This window comes from Vidua macroura, chromosome 16 (assembly GCF_024509145.1).
Source record: "Vidua macroura isolate BioBank_ID:100142 chromosome 16, ASM2450914v1, whole genome shotgun sequence".
Lineage (NCBI taxonomy): Eukaryota > Metazoa > Chordata > Aves > Passeriformes > Viduidae > Vidua > Vidua macroura.
In genome coordinates this window covers 9,529,160-9,548,701 of record NC_071586.1, presented here as the reverse complement: position 1 = coordinate 9,548,701, position 19,542 = coordinate 9,529,160, and the positions used below count along the sequence as shown (strand labels likewise).

At 46.0% G+C, this 19,542-nt stretch overlaps 1 protein-coding gene across 2 annotated transcripts in view; it reads right to left on the bottom strand.

Moving 5' to 3' along the window:
* Positions 1–577: 577 nt before the first annotated feature.
* The window catches only part of POLR3E (RNA polymerase III subunit E), a 28,622-nt gene continuing 9,657 nt past the window's right edge, over positions 578–19,542 (bottom strand). For both annotated transcript variants that reach the window (XM_053992034.1, XM_053992035.1), the window contains exons 9-21: positions 19,390–19,509; positions 18,756–18,841; positions 17,703–17,747; positions 17,531–17,622; positions 16,701–16,821; positions 14,973–15,054; positions 12,654–12,713; positions 11,556–11,713; positions 11,209–11,273; positions 9,220–9,716; positions 4,669–4,746; positions 3,711–3,836; positions 578–1,425 (exon numbers count right to left, since the gene is read on the bottom strand). In XM_053992034.1, the coding sequence (XP_053848009.1) occupies positions 1,369–1,425; positions 3,711–3,836; positions 4,669–4,746; positions 9,220–9,716; positions 11,209–11,273; positions 11,556–11,713; positions 12,654–12,713; positions 14,973–15,054; positions 16,701–16,821; positions 17,531–17,622; positions 17,703–17,747; positions 18,756–18,841; positions 19,390–19,509 (1,587 nt within the window). In that variant the 3' untranslated portion in view covers positions 578–1,368. The remainder of the gene's footprint in view (positions 1,426–3,710; positions 3,837–4,668; positions 4,747–9,219; positions 9,717–11,208; positions 11,274–11,555; positions 11,714–12,653; positions 12,714–14,972; positions 15,055–16,700; positions 16,822–17,530; positions 17,623–17,702; positions 17,748–18,755; positions 18,842–19,389; positions 19,510–19,542) is intronic.

Genomic DNA, 19,542 nt, shown 5'->3' with positions numbered 1-19,542 from the left:
TTCCCAGAGAGCTTTCCAGCCACAGCCACTGGGTCAGTGCTAGTCAGGGCTGCCTGAACATAAAACACATCCCAGTTTTACTGATGCAGTTAATAAACTACACTAACCTATTAAATAAGGTAGAGTTTTAGCAGTTCAGAAATAGCCATTTTCCACTGAAATGTGAAATGCTGTAAGTATGGGGACAATATTCTTAGCCAATCTTATCTGGATTAACTACCTTAATCTTCTTATTTTGGTCAACAACTCAACTCAGCCTTTTCTGAGTATAAGTGGATGAAATCAATAGAATCCCCTTTAGCTTCTCATGTGATGGAAGCTGCAGCAGAGAACAGGAGCAGCAGTGACTGTGCTGTGCAGTGCCCACAGCAGACACTCCTGCTGGTACTGCAGGTAAGGCCAGTTCAGGACGAGCCACCAGGGCTGGGTCCCTGTCCCTGCTGCTGGGCAGCCCCAGGGAGCTCCGGGACTGCACTGCACTTTGCTCTCCACCTCTGTCCTTATTCCCCAAGCCTTCAGGATGTAAAAGAAGCAGGTTCAGCTTCTGTTTCTTGGACAAATACAAGGCAGGATAGAATTGACCTTTGAGATAAAATTTTATTTAAAAATTACACAAAATAGAGGTTTTACATGGTTGCCGTGTGGTAACTACAGCTGGATGCCTTCCAGAGGGTGCCCTAGATTACTTACCTTGCTCTGTCACATACAGTAATACACAAAGTCCCTCAAACCAACCCCATACCAGTAGAAGAAATCCAGTAGCTGTTCCCCATGTCTCAGATGTACGTACTTCTCCAAATAACTCATTTCACAGACAACAGGTGAGAACAATGGTTATGTAGTACAGAGTTCACAGACAGTGATTTTGTTCCCCCCTCCCAGGCCTGACATTCCCATGAACATGACTACCTGCTCTCTATGAAGAGGGCTGCAAGGGCTATGACAGTGCTCACACTAAAGTATGAGCATCCAGGGATTTAACAAAAACTGGGATGTTTGTAAACAAATTTAATTTATTGGCATTACTTACAAAATAAAGTTTTAGACCATGATTTTCCATCATGTCTGTGTCACTATATGGTTTTATTTTTTCATAACGAAACAGAAGGAGAATTGCAATACACTAGAAATCCCAGATTAATCAAGCTGCAGAGAGGGTCCCACGGTGCCTTCCCGGCGGCTCCCGCGCCTCGGAGGCCATGCAAACTCTGAGTCTGGGGATGTCAGTGGCTGCCCGCAATGCCCACGGGCCCCAGGGCAGCTCAGATCCTGCCCTGGCTGCCGAGGCCACGGCATTGCTCCAGCTGTGCCACCCGCTGCGGGTTCCTCCTGCGTCCCCGAGATCACCCGACACCTCTGCCACCGCTGTCAGGACTGCACCGTCCCCTTAAGATACCACATTCCACCGTAGCTCACGCAGCAGTCCTGGGGAGACAGGGAAAGGCTCTGTTAGGCTGCTCAGGCCTTGGGAGGGGCTGCCATGGGGCTGGAGGCACCATCCCTAGAGGCCTGTTAGGGGTGTCTGCATCTGGTGCTGGGTGATGTTTCCTGGTTACAGTGGGACTGCTGTGTTGATGGTTGGACTGGATGATCTCAAAGGTCTCTTCCAACCTTGATGATTCTATGATTCTAAAGTCCATAAAGTCTTGGGAATGACTGGCTGGCTCTGGGACAATAAACATGATCAGTAACAAGCCCTTCTCCAGTGCAGAGGAGAGGGCATGAACCCAGGGCACAGGGTATCCCCACCCTGAAGGACAGATGGCTTCAATGGAGGGGACACATGACAGGGGGGAAGGCTGAGAGCCACAAAGGGACAAATGATGCCAAGGCAGTGAGGAACAGCAGTGGCTCCTGGGGGAGAACCTGGGGCTCATGCAGAAGCCAGCTGAGGGAGGGAAGGACGTGTGAGGGCTGGAGGAGCAGAGCAATGGAGGGGTAAAGAGGGGCTGAAGCTCAGAGGAAGAGCCTGAGGGGAGCAGCGGGAGAGAACAGGAGAGTGAGGACAGTCACAGGATATGAAGCCTTTTAAGAAACCCTTTCTATGATAATGAAGTGTCAAACCTCAGCCCTGCTGTGACCACACGTGTGCTATGCTTACAGCACCTCAGCAAGGGAGCACAGGAATTGGGTTGTCCTGGGGCTCATGTCCTTGTTTCCATTAGGTGAGCACAAAGTCTCTCGAGTTCCGAGCTAACGGCTTCCCTTTCTTTTGCTCCAACCTCCCTCTTAGGTAATTCAACACAGGCTCAAGTACTACTGCAGAACTGAGGCTGTGGAGCTTAAATGTATCTTTGTTTCTGAAGTCTTGGGGCTTGTCCATAACAAAAAAACCCCAGAGGTTAGAAAGAGGGTTTGCAGACTGATCTATAAATGCAAAAATACAAACCCTGTCAGTCTGTTCCTCTGTGTATAAAAATGAGCACAGGCAGATGGGGAAATAAGAGTCAACAAAACCAATTTCACTCAAAGTGGAATCCAATCTCTTGTGGCTTAAAGAAGCCAGAAAATCTTCCCATTTCATTAAATGATACTTCTAAATTTTATTTCAGAAACAAAGGTAATTTCCCCTAGTCCTGTGACAAATGTATTCAAGGCAATAAAGCCTGTCACAACACAAGGCTGGTCACCCAATGACTTACTGATTTATGTAAAAACAGTGCCTGATGACTTAGGGGCAAGTATTTTTTCTAGAAATAGGTTATCTATTAAATAGCAACAGCATCATGAAAAACTAATGCCAGTACAGTGTCTAGATGTTCCAGGAGAGCTGATACTTGAGCTCATGTAGTCGCTGACAAATTCCCCGGCACTGGGAGCCAAAGGAAATATTGTCTAGCAGGCAGAAATGTCTGAGCTTATTTTACAGCTAAGACGACCAGGTTCTTTCAAGCAAGACCAGTTTGCTTATTATCACAGCAACAGATCTGTAGTTCTTCAAAGATGCTATTATTCATTTGCAGATCACAATGTAATAAAGTACTTAAGCACTTGTCTTATTGAAGTGGGTGACAGTGAGCGAAGGCCCAGCCACAATGATTAAAGTATTACATTAGTTGGCAACTTTCTGCTTGGCCATCCTGCATCTCTTTTAAAGTCACGGCCTGTGTGGTCTGTACTTTATACCTTAAATTTCTTGAGCAAGTAAATGTTGCATCTTCAAAGAGAGATGAAAGGATTTAAATAAACATTTACAATGAGATGTGTTAACTACTATTCTGCCAGCTGGTTTTGGCCAGGGTTTTGCTCTGTGCAAAGCTGCACATCCTGCTAGAGAATAAAATCCACTTCCTTCTGAACATATGGCACTTGTGCTCTTCAGCACTAACCAGCAGCAGTCAGTTGGCAACTCAAAGCACTGGGCAGAGCCCTCCCACCTCCTTAATGTTTAATTCTGCATTATTTAAAAAGAACTCAAGTATGACATTTACTACACTCTATTCTCTGCTGCTCCAAGATGACAGAGAGATTTGTTGCAATAATACAAAATAATGCATGAGCCATTGCTCCTTGGACAGAAAGAAGATAGAGTGAGACAAGTGCATTTTTAAGAAAACAAGCTGAAACACAGGCTTTGTCCATATTCCAACAACAACTGTTAAATCATCCTAATCATTTGTCACTTCAAGGTAAAATATAATCCTTTGCTCAAATCAAGCATTAAAACTCATGTATTAATTGGATCAAAACCAAAGTGAACAGAAGCTTACCTTTAACACTCTATCCACCTCCTGCTTGTTGAGATCCTCCCCACACTCCTGACTCAGCTGGTTCTGGATGACATTCCTGCGCACTCGGTAGTTTTTCGAAAAGATTTCAAGCAAAACTTGGCGATGCTTTAAAAGAAAATGTATTTTAAGTACACAGAGAACAATTATTCCTGTCTTTTCTATCAAAACTGCACGTGCCTTAGTCTGTACAAAACATTCCCTGAACTACATCAGAGGATTCTTGCTTCATAATACTGAAACCATCCCATATATTCCTGCTCTCTGGCAGTGCCTTATCCTCCAAGGGCTCTACAGGGGTCCCTCCAGACCCTGTGGCCACACCTGCACCTGTTCTGTGACCTGGGGCACCCCAAAGGTACAAAAACACACTGAAGAAGGCATTGCAATGTATTCCTCTCAAATGCTTGCATGGGAGTTCACATCACTCCAGGCAAGAGGTTGGCTAATTCTTGCCTCTTTCCTATAAAAATGTATTCAGTTCATGGAGCTAGGAATTGCACTGCCCATCCACAGGTCATTAGGCACCTGCCCTTTCACCTCGTTTACTCTGACAGCAGTTAGAACTCAGCAGATGCTCACAAATGCTGCAATCATTTCCTACTCTTAAGTATAAACAGACACAACAGATACACCTGGTAATCTCTGGTTAATGTTGCATTACCATCAAAAGGAAAAAACCCTTGCACTGGATCCTGGTCTGAAGCTTGCATTGGAGAATCCATTCTTCTCACAGGTTCAGAAATAGCCACAGAGATGGTTACTGACATGATTACCAACATGTGATGAGCTTCCTTTCAGCTGGAAACAGGTTGGTGTTAAAAACACCAATAGAGAAAGAGGAAAACTATCTGCTGTACCAGTACCAGAAACACAGATGCAAACAATGCCAAACACTTAATAAAAATATAGTGGGGAATATCACTTATTTTATCTTTACCTGATCATAAGTGTCACCAGCTTCCCAAAGTGCATAGACCTTTAGTTCATCTGGTGAGGCAGCAGTCTGTGGAGGAAACTGAGAACAAGAGGCTGTTAAAAATAACCAGCTATTTAATGAGTTCTGCTTAATGATTCCATGATACTGTATCCCAGGACACCCATTACTGAATCAAAACCCTGGCTGCCATGGAATAATAACTGCTGAAAAAACCCAGTTGCTGTCCCACCCTACACTGGAAGGGGTGCCTTGGCTCTGGCAGCCCTGTGCCTGCTCAGCACCTTCTCACAGCCCCACTGACAGAGCAGAAACGTGGTCTGTGTCACACCTGTGACCCAGGGAATGGGATGAGCACCATGGCACCCTGACGTTGTCTCGATGTGCTCAGGTTTGACTGATGGCTCTGGTCAGGGTGGGACAACCTGCACAGGGCACTGGTGCCACATCTGTCACACACCAACCACAGCTGGGCTTTCAAGGGAACTGCTGGACATACTGGGATCCCATGAACTGTGCATGGGAACAGTTTCCCAGTGGTGGAGAGTTGACCACCACGTACCAGAACAATCCCAGGGCTTGGACCTTGATGGTACCCATGGCAAGATATCTGTGGATTTTTCCTATCAGCAGTGTTTGCTTCCAGACTATTCAAAACAGCTGAGAGCACCCAAGTGCATTGCAGTGTCCTTCTGGTGGTTTTTACCTTTACAGTGTCAGGTTTTACAGATTCAGACTCCATCCTGCAGTTACCTGCTTCACTAACCCCCAGTCAGCATTACTGACAAGCAGGTGCTTCTGCTGTATTGCTATTGTTTTGGGGCAGGCTACAGGACTCAGAAGACTGAACACTGAGGGACAGTGAACCAGACATTTGCTCATTTCAGGCTCCAGAAGTGACAGTGGTTTTGCGTGTTTTGTTTTTCCCCCATGTGCCAAGCTAGAGAAACACATTCAGGTTTTCTGAGGCAGAAGCCTCACACCCCTGCAGACAGGAAGGAGCACAACTGCCTCTCCCCCTAAAAAAATAAAATACCATCCATTTGCCTTAACATTTCCCCTTGGAGCAGTGACTAATGAGCACTGCTGGAATATGCCTTCACTCCTGACATGTCTCTTCCTGTCTGTCACTAACAATTTATTCCTTGCTAACCGCCCAGATGACCTAAATCAATCATCTATGAAAAGCTAACAAGCCAGTCCCAATTGTTCCAGCATCCCTCAATCCTGGCTGCTGGTACAAACCAAACCTTTCTTCCCAGCCTCCCTCACCAGCCAAAAGACTTGTGCATTGCAGAGTGAAAAGATCACCATTTCCTTTCATGCTCTGCCTCTGATCTTATTGCAGAGGGGAAGGGTTTTGTCCAGTGGGAGCTGCCTAGTGGGATTAGCAGCTTTGACTTTCAGGTTAGTCCAAATGGCTGGGATATAACAAGGTTTTACACTTGGTTTTGAGCCAGGATTCAGGTTGACTAGGCTCACAGCACCTGACATAATTCTCCTCCCATAAGGACACTTGCTTTTGAGGAATAATCTCTCTTGTAGGTTTTCAGCGGAGATAAAATCAAATACTCCAGCTTCCCTCCATACAACAGCTGCAGCAGGAATGGCAAAGAGCAGCAGGGCACTGGGAGCACCCAGGCACAACCTGCTGGGCTCAACAAGTGAGCCAGCACAGCCCAGAGTGCAAACTCCTCCTGCCTCAGCCACAGGGCTGAAACACAGCTGTGTTTATCCAGCCATTCTGTGAGGAAACGGCTTCCAAACAAACACAGTACTTGGGGAGAAAAATGCACAGAATCTCCTCCTCCCAGCCAGCCTTCCTTGCAAACTGCTGCAAGCCAACAGCTCCCTGCTTGCTTGCTCCTGTCACACAGCCTGGCCTGGGAGTGGGAAATGCCATCAGGGATTCTTCAGAGAGAAACACAGCACAAACAGCTTCACTGCCTTGCCATCTGCTGTCCCTTTGCTGGTTTATGTCACCTTGATCTCCCCAGCCTCGCCTTGATACAGTTCTCTGCTACCTTAAAATCCTTTTAAAAATATTTGCCCTGTGCTCTTTCCTGCTCTAAGCTCCTGGAGCAAGTGCAGGGCTCTTGAGAGATGAACTCCATGCTGCTCCAGGTCCCAGGGCTGCCACGTTCAAATGGAACCTCTCAGGGAGGAGCCCTGGCCTCTGGGAAGTGCCTCACTCAAGCACTGAGCCACTGCCAGGCGGCCTCACGCTATAGCTACACCAGATGGAAGGGGCTGAGAGTGCCAGAAAAAAACTTATCAGCTGGAGAAATCCTAAAGGTAAACTGCTGATCTCACCTCTCAGGGAGCCTGGCATTGGCACCAGCCTGCAGGGCTCTCTGTGAGTGCAGGGCTGCACTCCCCTCCTGGCAGCACAGCCAGGCAGGACGCACACAACAGTTACATCATTTCCTGAGGCCTCAAAAATATCCTCAAGTTTTGGGCAGAACCTTGCCACTCCAGGGGCCATGGGAAGGGAGCCATGGCAGGAGCCAGCCACCCCCCAGTCTGCAGGAAATGGCTGTAGATCCTCAGGAGCCAGAGTCCTGCACAGACACCTCCCATGGGATGGGAGAGTGGCTCAGCTCAGGGCACAGGCACCAAATCCTGCCTGCCCCACGTTCCTCTCCTCTCCTCTGTCTATCCCCTCTCCTCACCCTCTCCCATGGCAGCACCAGCTCAGGATTTGCTCTTTCCTGACCTGTGCTTTCCCCTCACACTTGATGAGGGACAGCAAGCACAGCACCCTGCAGGCATCCCCACGGCCTCAGCTGCAGCTGGAGTGGCCTCTCCTGGCTCCCCACAAATACTGTGTATCTCACACCCCGGGTGCTGTTGGTCAGCTCTGTAATAGATCCTGCATTCCCCTGGTAAGGTTTCAATTGCCATTTTCAGCCACATGTTTTCTCTAATAGGTAAGCAGTCAAGCCAAGAGTGTCTTCACCCGCCAAAGAACATCATTTTAATTACCTCAGATCATTGATTTTTATCACCAAAGCACTTCAAATTACAGAAAACTAATGAGCAACTATGAAATCCCATGCTGAACAACCCTCCAGGCTTTCCCTGAGCTCAGGCACCCTTGTTGGGTTCTGACAAAATTGTCCAGGGGAACAATCAAGAAACACCAAAGTGTCTGAGCCCATGCAAAGAGCAAACCCAGCCCCAGCACCTTTGCCATCTACACAGAGCATCAGGGGAGGCTCAGGGGCAATGATTTACATTGCTGACAGCAGTACAGGCTCATCCACAAGAGCTCACATCTTGCAGTAAATGCTGAGTCAGCAGAACTAAAACTTGAAACAGTCTCTTGAAGAGACATTCCAGGGACCACTTCTGCACCTCTTCATGTCTCCTGTGACAGGGTTTTCCACACAGAGGAAGTTCCTGGCCGCCTCTCTTCAGCAGGATTTTATTTTGCTTTTTGAAAAGATAAACAACCTCTCTTTCACTTCTTGTGTGGATTTTCAAAATCCCCAAATTTCCAAAGCAAACAAGCCCCAGTCCCAAGCAACAGAGCAGGAATGACCTCAGCTGTTTACCATCAGCATGGCAGAGGCACACATTGCACCAGGTGCAGGGGAGAGCCTGGCCAGCACTGAGACAGTTCCAGGCAAGCACCACCCCAGGACTTGGAAACTGCCAGGAGAGGAAGCAGAAAGCACCACAATTGGTGCTCTCCCTAGTGACATTTCCAGGCTGTTACTCGGTTCCCAGGTGCCACAACATGTACTTTGCACACGACTGAACACGTTCCTGCTGCCCCCAGCAGCTCCCATGCTCCAGGCTCTCCCAGCCCTCCTGCTTCCTGCTCTTTTGAGCAGTTCATGTGTTCCTTCTCCTCTCTCCCCAAAGGCAGCTGCTCCCAAGCTCCTTCTGGTTGTAACCCAATCAGCAGTGCCAGATGTCTTGTAAAATTAATTTCCTTTTAGGCTCTTTCCCATGATGCCAGATTCCCTTTGCTCTCCTAAGCAATCCACTGTCTCCCAGCCCTGCTCTGTCTCACGCAATCACACCCATCCTTTCCATACAGACAAAGAAACAGACACCTCTGCACAGCCTAGGAGGAAACAGAGAGGCCAAGGAAACCTGCTGCAGATGGGCTTTGTCGCTTCCCAGAGGCTCTGCTGGGTGTGCCCTGCTGCTCCCAGGCAGTCAATGTCACCTTTCCTCTCCCAGCTGGGTCCCCGTCCCCAAGGGAAGGAGCTTGTGCAATTCCAGGAGAGCTGATGGGAATCTGGGACTGCTTTAGATCATGTTAACAGGAGCAAGCTGGGACAGCAAATCACTATGGCACACCTTGGATGTGGAAATGGAGCCCCAAGGACAACAGGGCAGAGTGCAGAGCCTGCCAGAAGCAGGACCCCAGACAGAATTCCAGCAGCTTCAATACGTCCAATATCGAGACAGGTAGTCTGAGCACATCTGTCCTTCTGGTCCATCAGCACAGGACACAAATATTTCACATCTCAGATGTTTAACTGCCCCCCCCAGCCCCCATCCCACCCCCAAAGCACACCAAGGGAAAACCATACTTACAGGCACCAAAATCTGTTTGCAGCCAGTGTCCAACACCATGTCCTGTAACATTTTGTCTGAAATGCCACTGAACAAGGTATGTCCTGGAGGCAGACTGGCTAAGTGGAGGTTAAATAACCGTTTAAGCTCACTCAGGGTGAGTACAAATTGTTTCTTAAATGTGGACGACACAAAGGCCTTCAGTTCCTGGGCGACCCTGTCGATGCAGCCCCCGGGCAGGTGGCCATTCACAGGGTCTGTGGAGCCCTGGGCTGGGTGCAGGCCGTTGACCAGGCCGTTGTTCAGGCCCTCGTGGGCTGAGGTATCCATGGGCTCCTCCACACTCACAGGCTCCTCTTTAATGCGGATATTGGGAACATCCGTCTTGGCCGAGCTCTCGTTTGATTTCATCTCTGCCTTCTGCTTCTGGAACTCCTTCTCCAGCTGCCCATAGTTCTGCTTGACTTTTGCTTTAGCCATGTTGACCCTTTGCTCCCCAGAAACCAGCAACGGATGAGCTGGTAAGAAACAAAAGGTACCATAAATCTCAGCAGGGCTCATAGTGAAATAAAACCAGGAAACATAATATGCTTATGAAATCTAAGGCATAAACCCAGTCTGTTGATTAGCTTTTACATTGGAGGGTTCTGCTGGCTTTTTGAGGGCAGTGTGTGTTTATTTTTCTAAAGCCAAGTGCTTGGGGAAGGGTGTTCCAGTCAAGGAATCCAAAGCAAAGTGTGTTTGTTCAATCACCAGGACCTTTTCCACATTTCAGGAAACCAGGATAACCAGGAAACCAGACTGCTTACACATCTCTGCTTGTGACCCAAATACATCTTTGTCCAACAACTCTTCTTTTTGTCTTTTAGATTCTCTAGTGGCTGGTGGGCGTGGTACAGCCCCTGCCAGAGGCAGCACCAGGATGTCACTAGGTACAGGGAGGAGTGTGGAAGGTTAACAGTGAACCTGAACAGCCCTGCAGCATGAGGTGCACAGCACAAGAGGCTGAGACCCTCTGCTTAGTGTTATTACCCAGTAATGGGGAGAAAGGGACAGGAAGGAGTTCTTTCCCATGGAATCCTGCACTTCTTCCCCTCTCCACACCCAGCCACCCAAAGGTGAAAGGGAGGGGCATGTTGGCAGCAGAGGAATCCAGTCCTTGCCAAAGCAAGGAGTGCAGTGTTTGAGGCAAAGGCAAGTCCAGCACACATGCTGTTACCTTCTCTGCTGCTAGGCTCACTAATCCTCTCCAAATAACCCAACACCTAATCCTTCTGAGCAGATCAGACACAGGGTATTGAAATGGATTCATATACTCCTTTGTCAGTTCTGCTTACACTCCTCAATTGCTCCAGTGTCTGGCACTGAGCCAAATGTCCAGTTAAAACTCTGGAATCTCAAGTTTTCACAATCTTCTAGGATTTTGGAGCAGCTACTTCAATACTCTCACTGCCAGCCATAGTGAAGGATGTCAAAACCAGACAGCTTCACATCTCCTTACAGCCTCCTGCCATTACATTCTCCAGTAATTGCTTGGCCCTCAAGCACACCAGAGAGCCTAGTGCAAATCAGAGAAATCAAAACTCACCTCATTCACATTAAGTTGCATTAATATTAAATTGAGAGGTGAGAATTATCTGTGCCCTGGCTCTGTCTGTCCTCCCTTCAGGAACTGGTTACACCCCACAAACTGCCTTAAATGAGCAAATGGGTAAGAGAACCAGCTGATTTTACAGTGTCACACACTGAGTCCCTAGGGCCACAGACTCCTCCTGGCTCTGCTACAGGGATGCCACAGGAGCTGGTGTCACCCCAACTTCAGTGACATTAGTACAGACCAAGACCTGTCTTAAATATTCCAGAGGAAATAGTAAGAAAGAAAATACATTAAACAAAACCAGTCTCCACATTCAAAACCAGAGATGAACTCCAAAACATCACTCAGGAATATGGATGGGCAGATGAATACATGCAAGTGCTTCAACATGATCCAAGCACAATTCCATTTACCTGATTGTGCCTCTTGTTTCTTTGGTGTCAAGTGCTCCTTTAAGAGATTATAGACCTTTTCTAATCTGAAAAACAAAGACACAATATTCCAGAACAGTTTCAGTTGTTCTGTCTGCATGCAGCCATGCCAGCTTTAGCCATTAGCTAGAACATTCCATCTCTCCAGGGAGCCAAGAACCAGGAGTGACTTGAGTGATGCAGTAACACCTCCCACCACACCACTGCCTGGGCACTGTGAGGGAGAAACTTGGAGGCAATACAGATCAGATTATCTCTAAGTGTCTACAGTACCTTTGTACTAAACAGTTGTTTTTAGCTTATTCCCCAAAATACAGTAAACTATTTACTTGGCCTGAATGCCCATCCACAGCATCTGTTGCCTCTGAACTATATCTGGATGCTTCTTAACAAAATCTTCATCGTAAGGGAGCATGAACTCCCAACCTTTGTTTATTCTTGCCACAGACATGTGCTCTAGGAAGTCTTTCACATCTTCTGGGCAAAGCTAAAAGAAAAAGAAAAAAGCATAAATAACATGGAAGTCAGTTTACACAGGACAGATGCAGCAGTGAGCATTGTGCATGAGACAGGAGAGCTGGGCTGATTTGGTGTGTATGGAGCACCTCTGTGGGCACACACCCAGCTAAGTCAGAAATACTCATCCTGCTCTGCAGCACAACACTTTCACACACTGTTAAAAGCCCAGGACTTGAGAGAGCCGTGGTGATTAATAACCTCAGAGTCAAATAGCTCATGGCATGTTTTGCAAAGAAAAGGGAGTTTCCAAACTGAGATGAAAAGGCTCTATGGAAAAGAGAAGCATATTCTACAATGTTAATCTTATTTTAGAGCTGCAGGCCAGACATGCTGCACTTACACATGCCCAGCTTTTATGTAGCAGTGGTTCTTACATTCCAAAAATAGATGGTCTGTGCATAAACTGACTCGTGTTTTATAATTTTAGTGCATTTAAAGAATTTGGGGTTTGTCCTTTTGACTTAATGTTTCTCATTCATTTGCCACTTTTAACAGAATGTTCAGTTGCTTTAAAGGTTTTACTCAATATTGTAGCTGGCAAATGCCAACAGAAGAGTTGCTCTTAAGACACCCAAAGCAGAGCAGCTACTGTGGGCTGTGTAAGCACCTTCAGTCAGCTCAATTCAAACTGTGCCCAGCTTTCCACTGAAACACAGGAGAGGACGTAATGCATTCCAGTGGCTCAGCTACAAGGCCAGTCTTGGAGCTGTGGAAACTTGGGGGAGCTGCTCAGAATGTTTTTCTCTAGAAAGAGTATTAGCTATACCTGTCCCAAATGGAGAGCAAAGCAGGCACTGTGAGAGGAAAGATGTGCAGCAGCATCCACTATCTACACCCACACAATGCCCAGCAATATTTGGCCAACTTATCAACACCTTTGGATTTAGGAAGAAAAGGAATCCACTCACTTTTGTAACCGCTGCTACTTCCTTTCTCACAACCCAGCGGTCCTGTGTGAACTTCCACATCTAGGAAGGGAACAAAAGAGGAAAATCTAATAACTGCATGTAGCAGTAGCTTTACTGAAGTTGTAGCAATGACCCTGTTCAACGATGTTACCACAAAAATAGAACCCCCATTCCTTTCAAGAATATAGAAGTAAGTGATTCTCAGCTAGCTAGAGGAAAAACATCTCCTGGCTCCTTCTGTCCTCAAACGGCCATGAACACAGGCCCAAAAGCTTTGAGAGTCCATGGTGTGCCTTGGCAAACCTATGACTACAAAAGCTATGAGGAATCTCTTGAACTCAAACTCCATTTAGTTTCAAAACAAAAAAACAAACAAACAAAAAAAAAAAAAAAAAAAAACAAAAAAACAAAAAACAAAAAAACAAAAAAAAAAACAAAAAACAAAAAAAAACAAAAAAAACCAACAATCAAAAAAAACCCCAAACCCAAACAAACCACTGCTACTTCTCCCATTCCTCATCAACAGCCTAGAGACCTAGAGACACTCTCCATGCACTCTTACACAGGGGCCTGTGGAGGCTGACAACTGCTGCCCTTCAGCAGCACAGAGCCCTACAAAGTGCCTGTTCCCTTCTTCCACCCCCATCACAGGCACTTACAGTTATGCCAAGATTTTCTGTCACTCACACACTTGTCCCCAGGTAGGGGACAGCCAGGTGCTCTGCACAGCAGCTCCTGAGGTCCAAATCCTGAGAGGCAGCTGCTGAGGGCAGGCTGACAGGACTTAGGCAGAACACTGAACATGACCTTTCATTTCTTCCTGTCTCCATTTAAACAAGCTACAGCCTCTTTTACTCTGATGTTGTTAAGAACCCAGAATCTCATTACTGACAATTTCTTCCTGGCCCACAACGTAATCCATGCCTCCTTCTCTCTGCCCACAAGCAAACAAACTCAATCCACTAACTCTAGGGCACAGGGCATTTCTGTTTTAAAGCACAGGAAGTCCATAAATGTTTTTTGAAATGATTAATTACTTTACACAAATATATCCAGGGAAATAAAGTTTACTTTTTAAGCTAGAACACATCTTTTCCACAGATGCCATACACCATTACATACTATTTCTGAGTCTTAAAACCATACATTTCTCTTTGTCTGAAAGCAAGAAATATTGATCCTTTCTATTTTCTAACATTTAAACTTTTTCCTTCTTGTAGTATTAATCAGGAAATTATTTGCCTTTAAGATCAACACTAATCCATTTTTCATGGAAGGTATATTTGACATAATCCAAATGAAAATAATGTATCTTTTCATCCTAAATATTAAAACAGTATCCCTTACTTAACTGAGCACAATAATTCTGGTCCCTGAACTTTACACACGACGTGTCACTTAATCTGCTGTGTCCTAAACACTTGTGTCACTGGGTCACACCTGAATCCAGGTCTCCATATGGCAGTGTCTTGGGCAGACATCAAGAGACAAGGAAAAGTCAGTTTCAATCACCATCAGTTTGATCTTACAGTAGTACTGTAATACCCTTAAAGTCTCTTGCAGAGCATTCTCCTGTTCAGAGCTAAACCTCATGAACAAATTCTGCAAAAACAGTCAGGTCTAACTGAAACAAATGAGAGCTGTGCACTCATCAGATTTGCTCTGGTGGGGTGGAAGTCATAAACTGATTATGAACTTAGGAACCACTTAGGAACTTAATTCTTTCCATGGTTAGTGAAAATAAACACAAAGCAGAGGTTGTTCCTTTTTGCTGTGGTTATGTGTATGTGTTTAAAACACCCATATTCATTTCAACTTCCATGTGCAGCTACTGCTCACAAAAGGTGCCTGGGAACAAAGTCCTTTCACTGATTAGCAGCCCTAGGGAATAAAGTCCTTTTTAAAGATCAACAGTGCATGCTCAGGGAGCACAGGGCTTACCCACACTGCCCTCCTGAGCCCTCACTCCTGAGCCCATGGAAATAGAGCTGGAGAAACAAGCACTTCATTATCCAGTCCTGGCTGTTCTGCAAGCCCCACATTGTGGGGGCAATGTGATAGTGCTCTACAGCATGTGTTAGAAAGGGATGAATGCTGCTAATGACAGATGATCTGAACCTGCCAGGCAGACACAAAGTGAGCCTACACCAACACTCCCACGGCAGACTTGTAACAACACCTTCAGGATTAAAGCACAAACAACTTCCTTGCAGGAAACACCTCACTGCAGTACAGCAGAAGAGTTTTGCAATGCCGTGGCCTCCCAGGCAAGCTCCACCTGTGTTTTCCTTTAAAAGCAACAAACACTTTTATACTTACAACAAAATCTCTCCCTCTACAGAGCACTTCTGCAGGAACTCCACTATGGGGACTAGAAGTATCTTTCGGGTACAGAACATCACTGTTAATTAAAAAGGAAGAGAAATTAGTTACTAGGTACTCCAGAAAAATGGCATTAGTGAAGATTAACATAACAAACATGCCCTCCCTGTTCTGCAGTTAAATTATACCTTTATCCAAAGCGTGGTTTTCATTAAAGGCATTAACATTGGTGTAATTACACCACTGCAATTACACTAGTGCAGAAAGGCTTAGACCAGCAAAGCACAGCCTTGTGGCAAGCAGGTGTGTGCAACACAGCTACAAGCTCTGCTTTGTTCTTGCAAAGCCTACCCTCCCTTGGATCCATGTAAACAAGACCAGAATGATCCTAAGAAGAGCTTAGGCTAACCTGGTATGTAGCCTTGAAGGCAGCATTTAGCCAAAATGCTGATGTATGGGCAAGACAGTTTTTTATTTCCTTCTCAGCAATCAAAGGTTTAACAGAACAATATTACAAAATGCCATACTTGAATCAACAGCCCCAAGACCAACATTACTCTGTGTCTGTGTCCTTGTCTGCTTGCAGGGCCAGTTGTGTTACCAGGCTCTCCAAAGCCCCAGAGCAACTCAGGTTCATGATCTTGATCCTACCCAGGCCAAAGAAATGGGTGCCCACTCTGTTCAAAGCTCTGATGTGTGCTGCTCTGTGCCTAAACACCTCATCCACTACAGATCCACACATCCTCCTCAGACTAATAGCAAAGAATCAGTTATAACCTGATCACCTGATTATCAGTTACGACCTAAGAATAATCTGAATGCTAACATACTGTCTTTTAACTTGCTCCCAGCTTCCTCCTGTGACAGCTGGAGGGACAGCAGGGTTGCTGTAAAAGCTGGTCACACTGCTAATACAGGCCTGTACCACAATAGCTGAAACATACTTGGACTGGCAGCTGATGCCATTCATCTTAACACACCTATTCCAGAGACTGTAAATCTCTGCATGCAGGGCTCCACCCAGGTAAAAAAAAAATCATACTGCATTTTAGATTTCAATTCCCAATAGGATGCTCTATCCTGATACACAGGAAGATGATACAGGCTCCAGCTCATGTGGTACACTCAGTAACCCCCATGCTTGATTTGCTGAGGGTAGTTTTCAGCTGACAAGAGCAGCACCGCTGATGAACAACAACCACAGAGATCCTTACATGACTGAATTTTGCTAAGAGATACTATAGCTGACATTGTTTTAATTTTCTGTGTTTCTATTTGATGCTAATCTCTGGAAGAACTCAGAACACCTTTCTCACAAAAGAACATGAGTGCAGACATCAAAAACCTGTCACAACTCAGATGCAAACACAGATTACATCACTGCTCAGCCACAATCCCACCTGGGACCGGTACTAAGGCTCCCTTTCACAGCAACCCTTTGGATACGGAATAGCTGTCTGCACTGAGACGCAGACAGCATGAAACCAAAGGCTCCACCCGCGAGTTGGGAGCGCGGGTGTTTTGGGCCACGAGGGCGGGAACACAAAGCCCGCCCAGGGCGATCCCGGGGCGGTGCCGGGGCGATGCCGGGCGGTCCCGAAGCGATGCCGGGGCGATGCCGGGCGGTCCCGGGGCGATGCCGGGCGGTCCCGGAGCGATGCCGGGCGGTCCCGGAGCGATGCCGGGCGGTGCCGGGGCGGTGCCGGGGACAAAGCCGGGCCGTACCTCTTCACCACCCAGTTTCCCTGGACCAGCAGCGCCACCTGCTGCACGCAGCGCAGCACGGCCGTGGGGTCGGTGCCCGAGCCCAGCAGACCCAGCAGGTTGGAGAACGGCATCACCTTCACTGCAAGGCAAACACAGAGTCAAACACCGCTCACACACCCAGGAACGGGGATTCAGAGTGTGCACGGGCAAAGATTTGTCTTGGGGAAAGAAATAAAGCCTTAGTTTTAACCCCCTGTGCTGTAGGCATCATGTGTTCTGAAAGTATCTGCTAGTGTTACAGCAGAGTTGACTGGCTTAACTGGTCACAAATTAATGTATTAATAAAATAACTTTTTTTTTTTTTAAAGATGTCTTTGGCAATGTCTATAAGCAGAGATACCTCACAAGGCAGGACGCTCCTACGGCATAATCCTCAGGATTTGCTCTCATCAGAGAGTAATCCTGAAGAGACAAAATAAAATTCCTAGGTGACACTCATGAAGTGTGTAACATTAAAAACTTCACAGAAAATGCCAAAGTACAGGCTGTACATGCTCAGACCCCAACATTCCAGGAGATACTTGCTGAATGTGTATCCAGAAAGCTATCATCAAATTAGAAATTTTTCTAAGAGTAAATTGATGGCAAATGTATCAAGAGTCAGATCAGCTGTCACTGCTCTTTTTAGGGAAAGGCTTAGGATTTAGATTCTTCAGAGAATCAGAGAGCCAGACAGTCTGTCAGACAGCCAGTGGGGTGACAGAACTGGTAATACAGGGAAAGGCACTTTATCTGAGGCAACCAGAATTCACAAAGTGAAGTGCAAATGTATTACAAAAGCTACAAACCATTCTTCATCAGGATCTTGATCTGATCAGCAAGGGGTAAAGTTCTCAGCTGGGCCATAGAAAGCACATTGCTTGGAGCCATTGGTTTCTCACTGCAGATAAACAGATTTGCAGACCATGAAAAGGAGAATCCAGCCAACGTGGACTTTGAACATTATGTACAAACACTTACTTCTCTTCCTCTACGCTTGGAGGCATCAGCATCATTAAATATTCACTAGAAGAAAAGAAAACACATTCTTTAAAATCCTTGTCTTGGGACTTGCCAGGTTTAAGTACAGTAATTTCTCACTTAGAGTAAACCTGCTTGTGTGAATCTACAAAACAAACATCTGCCTGAAAAGAGCTCTCCCTTCCACTCCCACCTCCTCAGAACTAGTAAAAGCTACTGACATCTGCTCAAAGTGAGAGTATGAAGTAAATGTGAGTCAGAATCCCAGCTCTTTTGTACAGCAGAGGTGTCCAAACAGAGGAGCTGCACAAGGAAATACATTAAACACAGGTGCTCTGACAGCCATCAACAGGGTCATACGAAACCCCACAGACAGAGCGCATCAGGCCAGCAAAAAGCAAAATTTCTGTCCCATCCATGTAATTACCAGTGTCTGTGAGAAAGAATCAGATCCAAAAGACTCTTCAGAACACCTATCACTGATTTACTGATTTACAAGAAAAACATGCCAACACCTTTACCAGAGCCAGATTCTGCCACTTCACTATTACATGGGCCATGGGTGTCCCAGGTGACAGGCAAGCACTGACTGCATTATGGAAGGCTCCTGCAGAGCTGCAGTCACCAAGAAACAGACACAAACATCTTTCAAGTAGTTTCAGTTGTCCCCACAAATCACAAAGGGAAGTTTAATAACATTTGCTAACAATAGAAGTTATTGGCTTCAGAGTATTAATTTATATTACCCAGAAAAAGCTTTTGTTTTAACTTTCCTTTGTGGTATTCACAGTCCAAATAATGTAGGGCTGTGATAATGTACAACAAGCTACAACCCTGAGTAAAAACAAGAGGTTTTAATCTCAAGGGTACAGGGAAACAAAGCAACCTCAGTAAGATGAAAGCTAGTTTGTTTCTGTGTTTTTTAAACAATTCAACTTTTGTCATGAACAGGATTTTCAAAGAGCAGATTTTTAAAGAATATACCTGCTTATTACTCTGAAAACAATCCCAACTAATTAATGCCATTTCTGTAGGAAATCACCAAACCATTACCTGGGAGATTTAATTAATTCTGTGTTTTCAGCAAGGCCATGACCTTGACTAAATAAATACTGGCGCTCGTGTTCAGAACGGCTGTCCTGGAAATAGGGAAAAAACAAGAGTCATTATCACATACTGAAAATATACAAAATGCCAGAGAGCTGGATTTCTCATTTCAAACCATGACCACCCTGTCATCATTCCACCACTCAAGTGTTCCACCTCACTACCTGATGTTCTGGTTTCACTTGTATGATGCTCATGTGATGTGGGAACATTTCCCTTTTTAGGCCTTTGAAACCTCCTGACAGACATGGACAAGTCAGCCAAACAGGATTTCTCACACCTGACTGAATGGGTTTCCCAAGTCTTTCACAAAATCCAGTATATAATCCAAGGCCCAAGTGATTCTTACACTCAGACCCCCCCTTTATATTTGTCCAGCTCTCAGTTTTGAAGTGTGGAGACCCCAAAGCATTGTCCAGCAGGAGATACAGAGCACTTCAGGGTCTGTTCCAGCCTACAGACCTCCTCTTCATTCTTTTGATGACTCCCTGATTCCCATGGGCCCAGATTTAAAAACATTTCTGGACTTGGCTGAGCCTTCAGGCCCAGTCAGCCTCTTCAGGAGCCAGCACACACCTACCTTCAAGCCATAATAATGTAGGGGAACCCAGTGCTCTTCTGCCTGTCTCTTCTGCAGGAACTCATAGGACTGAACACGTCGCTGCCGAGCTTGCTCGGTCTCAGGCCGGGAGAATCGGACCTAGAAGATTTGGGCACCATTCAAAACATCCCT